At 41.3% G+C, this 5,754-nt stretch overlaps 1 protein-coding gene across 1 annotated transcript; it reads left to right on the top strand.

Annotated features, from left to right (window-relative positions):
* The first annotated feature begins 946 nt into the window (after window positions 1-946).
* Window positions 947-4,659, top strand: evx1 (even-skipped homeobox 1). The gene is made up of 3 exons (XM_006636064.3): window positions 947-1,695; window positions 2,852-3,084; window positions 3,729-4,659. The coding sequence occupies exons 1-3, from the start codon at window positions 1,098-1,100 to the stop codon at window positions 4,254-4,256; spliced, it is 1,359 nt and encodes a 452-aa protein (XP_006636127.2). The 5' UTR covers window positions 947-1,097; the 3' UTR covers window positions 4,257-4,659.
* Window positions 4,660-5,754: the final 1,095 nt, after the last annotated feature.

The raw sequence follows: 5,754 nt of genomic DNA, 5'->3' as shown, positions 1-5,754 counted from the left end.
TTTGTTTTTTTAGTATTGTTCTACGATAATTGCAAAACTGGGGTTTATGCTTTCCAAAAGACTCCTATCAGTTTATTTCTGTCCCTCCCAACGAATATTTTCGATTCCCAAGGAAACGGCTCACAAGATGATTACTGTCTATTAGCTGAATATTCCCTAACACCGCCACATATACTGCTTGCAAACAATTTCCAATACACTCTCTGTCGGCATCTGACAGATTAGTACATGTCTGTCACGCAGATATATTCATATACATAGGCCTATACAGGTTATGGATATATATATATATTAAAGCCGCTTCTTGCTTTTTCCTATTTCTCTGTCAATACCATCATCCAGGAAAGAAGTCTAAACACTCTTAAACGCAAGAGAATCTGAAATACATATCCCTCTTATCCACATATTTTGTTTTTCTTTCTAGAGAACAGCGTTTGATTATAATTTACATGGCGAGCCCACTGCCCAGATAAATGCACTGAGCATACCTGCAGATACCTGGGTTACACTTCATAACAATAATCACAATTTATCCATATGGAATGCTGTAATACTTATTCTGTAGTCTACGTCTGGAACAATGAATGATATATCTCATCCGAAATCTTATTCATATTGCAATAAAAACGGTGTTTTCTAGATTAGAACACATTTTCTTCGGGGCACAACCTGTAAATGTCTATTTTCGTGTGGTATTCTTCTTTGTCCTATAATGATTCACAGGTGAATAACAATTCACAGTTAAATTAAATATTCTGTTTTAAATCTAATTTTATCTTAATCCAGGATATGTCGGTATTTTCTGATCACCCTCATGAGAATGAGTACTCAACACCAACGTTGCTGTTACCATACACAATATATGTACACTCTTTTCATCTATTAATTAAACGAAATTAGGAACAGGGATATAGTCTTTAAATTTAGCTCTGGGGATTTCGGATCTTTATTTTATAGGTTTCTAGATGGTACTGTTGTACCTTCACGCCTCACTTTACAGAGCAACTTTATACCTGGTGTGTTTTTCCAATAGCCATTAGCCCGAGTCCCTTTCATCTTCGCAGCAGAAGCTGTTTCTATTTATCCGCTTAAAATCAATGGGTGCCGTCACAAGTGGTCCTATTATGACGACGGCACCATTAAGAATGACGGCTAGAAAGAACGGGGCAATGGTGATCCCTCCCAGAGCCTGCGCTGCACAGTGGAGTCTCCGCATCGCAGGGTCAGCACATCCCCCTCGCTGCTTGTGTGTTCCTGTTCAAAGCTTGTTTTCTTTGCGTCTTGGCGTTCACACCACATCCATAATGGAAAACAGAAAGGAGGTGGTGATGTTCATGGAGGGAGGTCAACTTGGCACGCTAGTTGGCAAGATAGGGTCCAATTTGTCAGAAGCAGTTGGAAGCCCAGTTCAAGAACCGCAGGAAAAGATGGTCCACAGGAACTGTTTGAGCCCCAGGTCTGCGCCTTTATCACGAGAAAGAGGGGATGAGGAGGTGGAGGATGTGAGGAGCGGCGTGTGCAGCGATATAAGGCCGGGAGGAGTTGTCTCTTCCCCGGGTAAACCTCAGACAGACCTCCTCTCCAACAAAGGGCATCACAGCAGCTCTGACACGGAGTCCGATTTCTATGAAGAGATAGATGTGAGCTGCACGCCGGACTGCACGTCAGGAAGCATGGATTATTCAAACAGCAAAGGTAAAAAGAAACGCATTTCAATTTTACAGAGCATGATCGCTATTCGTTTTAGACAAGACGTATGTAATGCTAACGCTGCAATATGTACTTTCTCTCTTCATGCTATTATCTCTTACATTCTTATAAAGTAATTATTTTAAATGTCAGAGCTTTACAAGTTTCGCTTTCCACAGAAATTTCCAAAATGTGTGATGCATTTTTCTCTGTTGTGGGCTGCTTGAGTGCTTCTGTTCAGTGAATTAATTTTTTTGCCGTTGTCTTTAGGATAACTGTTTTTTTTTTCTGGAGCTTGTTTATACATCTCTTTCTAATTCGATGCAACGAGTTACGGAAACTCTTAATGACCATAAAATTATTGTTGACTCCAGGACTCGAAGGAGACAGAGCAGATAGTATTGACACCTTGTCGTTTCTCCCAATTACCCTGTCACTTTTAAAAGCGTCTTCACGGCGCCGCTTCGGAAGTACCTAAACCACAGATAAAAAGACCTAGCTTCATTTGAAAAATAAATGATGCATTCTTCCGCCCCAAATCTATTTTACGAGGTAAATTATACAGTCTGTGATTAATTAAGATGCAGTTCAGATATAGCTTATCATGATTTTTGTAAACGGGAATCAGGTCGTAAAACGTATGCACTAAACTGAAATAGTTATGAATCTTTAGAATTGAAATAACGAGATATAATTTCCTCGACATGCATTGTGGTGCAAACAGTTCTTAATGTAAATAATGCTACCTTTAAAAAAAACTTAAAGGTAATCCACTATTAAAGTATTTTAATAGGTAAACAGTTTATACAGCGACATTTCTAGCCCTTAAAATCACTCCTTAAGTTTTAAAATCTGTTTAACCAGGTAATCGATAAATTTTAAAAGGTGATTCTGATCTATTATTATTCCAAGCGTAGCGATTTCTGCCTCCCGGATCTTTTGACACCAGTTATATTCTAATTCGATGCCTTTTTCCAAGCTGTGACTTAAAATACGTATGATTTTTTTGTAACAATTACAAAATGAGTCAGGTAAAATGACAGTTTTGAACAAAACCAAAACGAATGACCGAGAAAATGACGCAAATGTTGATGTTTTTTTAAGAAGAAAAAGTTAATTCTGATACGAAACGGTCTTTCCAACGCTGGCTTGGTCATTCCAGGTCAGTCCGGCGACTCTTCCAGTAACAGCACTGGGAACAGCGAGGCGGGGAAGGGCAGCGCATCGCAGGCGGCTATGGCCTGCGGAGCGGATCAGATGCGGCGCTATCGGACGGCCTTCACTCGGGAGCAAATTGCTCGCTTGGAAAAGGAATTTTACCGGGAAAATTATGTTTCCAGACCCAGAAGATGCGAACTGGCAGCTGCTTTAAATTTACCCGAAACAACCATAAAGGTAAATAAAGCGATATGTCCAGTGATGTAAGAAATAACCATAACATCAAATGTAAAGGTAAGTAAGGCAGTGTGGGTTTACCATGATCAAATTAAAAAAGGAGACTTTCATATAACAATAACTTGAGGAAACAACGAGTTTTTACATTTGTTTTAAATCTTTTGGATTTATAATCCATTTTATCCCACAATGCACTTTTCATTTCGCCACCAATAAAATCACTTCGATACGGAGGTTCTGTTGCAAATGTTGCGTTGTTCGACTTTCTGTCAGTTCTGCTCGGTCACAATTTTTAATCCCAGCACAGAACGATCTGCAGATCATACTCATGAATACGGCTCCCGAAGAACAAAAAAAATATATATGATTTTCAAAAAAAATTGAAATGAAAGCTCTGTTTTCATGAATACGATTGAATAAATAATAAAAAACGACAGTGAAGCGAATGCTTGTAGGTCAGGATCTGAAATGTAACCGTGTAACTCTAAACGGACCTGTTTACCCGCAATATGACCATGTCGGAGACCAGAAGGGGCACTCGGCAGTGCAGCGCCTGCGCTCTTATCCGAGCCGGGCCCAAGGTCCGGTCCGGCGGCTGTACAGACCCTGCGCTGCTGACCGCAGACCCGCTCTGTCTGTCGTAGGTGTGGTTCCAGAACCGGAGAATGAAGGACAAGCGGCAGCGCCTGGCCATGACTTGGCCCCACCCTGCGGACCCCGCCTTCTACACCTACATGATGAGCCACGCTGCGGCCACCGGCAACCTGCCCTATCCCTTCCCGTCGCACCTGCCTCTGCCCTATTACTCGCACATGGGAGTGGGGGCCGGCTCGACCTCGGCGGCGCCTTTCAGCTCCCCTCTGAGGCCTCTGGACACGTTCAGAGTCCTGTCTCACCCCTATCCGAGGCCTGAGCTGCTCTGTGCTTTTCGACACCCGTCTCTGTACCCCACCCCCGGCCACGGACTTGGCGGCGCAGGGGGCAGCCCGTGTTCCTGCCTCGCCTGCCACAGCGCTCAGCCCAACGGCCTGTCCCAAAGGTCTTCGGGAGCAGACTTCACCTGTTCATCCACTAGTAGGACTGATAGCTTCCTGACCTTTACACCTTCCGTGTTGAGTAAATCCTCATCAGTCTCTCTGGATCAGAGAGAAGAAGTTCCTTTAACCAGATAAAACTCAGGTTCTTTCATGTAACGCGCCGGCTAAGGGTGCTCGTGAGACTGCAGCAAGCTCCCTGACGAGAAATGACTTATCGGTTTGTGGCCCGACGCCAAGATGGGACGCTTGCTAGGACGAAAATGACACCGTAACAAAAATAATAATGATCATGTTTATCGGAGAAGCCCTGTTACGTACACTTGCTGCCCAGAGGAATGTAAGAAATAACAATAATAACAACACGTAAATCTCAGGCTTGTAAACTGGGTTGCACCTGCAAAGGAAGGAATCGCAATTGCTTGTGAAAAAAACACGTCCATCAGCAGTTAGTGTCAACACACCGAGTACCACTATCAATGACAATACGCGAGGTTATGAAAGTTCATAAGGGGGGAAATAAACTGAATAATAAATGCCATCACATTGCCATTCTTTTTTAAGAGGAAAATCGCTTGGAGTAAGAGGAGTGACGGACCTACAAACCATTACAGAGGGAGGGACGGAGAATCAGGAAAACCGTGGTCAAAGCTTTATTATTGTTGTTTGTCTTTCATTCTGTGTCACACGGTGTTCAATAGGCTTTCTGGGTTCTGATAAAATGACCTCTCCTTCCCCCTTTTCTTCTTTAACAAGGGAATATGTTAACAGACTGTGGAATCTAATTATTTGTCCTCTAAAGCCTGTGTCCTGGTATACGAAGCAGAAATGTGCAGATGCTGATAAAATTAGCAAGTGATATATATGTAAGGAGGAATTTTGAATGTTGAATTAATGATAATACTGTGAGCGCAGAGACTTGCTGCCAAACGTTAACAAGCCGCCATGGGAAAGGATTAGGTCGGAAGCGCGAGAGCTCCATTGGACAATCACATCCTGCAAATTAGGGCAAATGCTATCTGCCTGTCTCATCTCGCCTCCACGTCAGACTCCTCTCCGTCATTTCTTTACACCTCTGCAGAGGGTTTATTGCATTGTTTTTGTGGAATAATTTATTAAGTTTTTTTTTTGCCTGATATTTATTATTTCTTCAATTCTGAAGTTTTTTTTTATCATGTGGTATATGTCCCTTGATTTTATTTTTTTCCTTTGGGCGTTTTGCACTGTTGAAACATCATTTTGTTATGCCTGTAACTGACTCGGTTATTCATATGGGGTGAAGGAATGCTAGACTCATGGTCACTAGGATATTTAATTTCCGCTTCGGAGCAATGTTCACTGAATTTAATATTGTCATAAAATTGTTTTAATCTGTTATCATTTTGCAATAAACGGCATTATAAATGAACACATCGATTAAATGTTTAGAAAATCATTTCTAATTTCTCAAACTCAGTAAAACAGGTTATTATTCGTATTTTTACTCCTACTCCCTTACAAATTATTTCAATTAATTTCTTTATATTTGTAAATTGCGTTGATCAAAACACTTTGATAATCTAATGGTGTGATATGTTAAACTATATTAAACACTTTACAATTTGTGATGAAAATGAACGATGAAGAGCTATTTATT

The sequence above is a fragment of the Lepisosteus oculatus genome, chromosome 10 (assembly GCF_040954835.1).
Source record: "Lepisosteus oculatus isolate fLepOcu1 chromosome 10, fLepOcu1.hap2, whole genome shotgun sequence".
In the NCBI taxonomy this organism is placed as follows: domain Eukaryota; kingdom Metazoa; phylum Chordata; class Actinopteri; order Semionotiformes; family Lepisosteidae; genus Lepisosteus; species Lepisosteus oculatus.
Note: the sequence above shows the minus strand (reverse complement) of the source record. Positions and strands in the feature narration are given on the sequence as shown.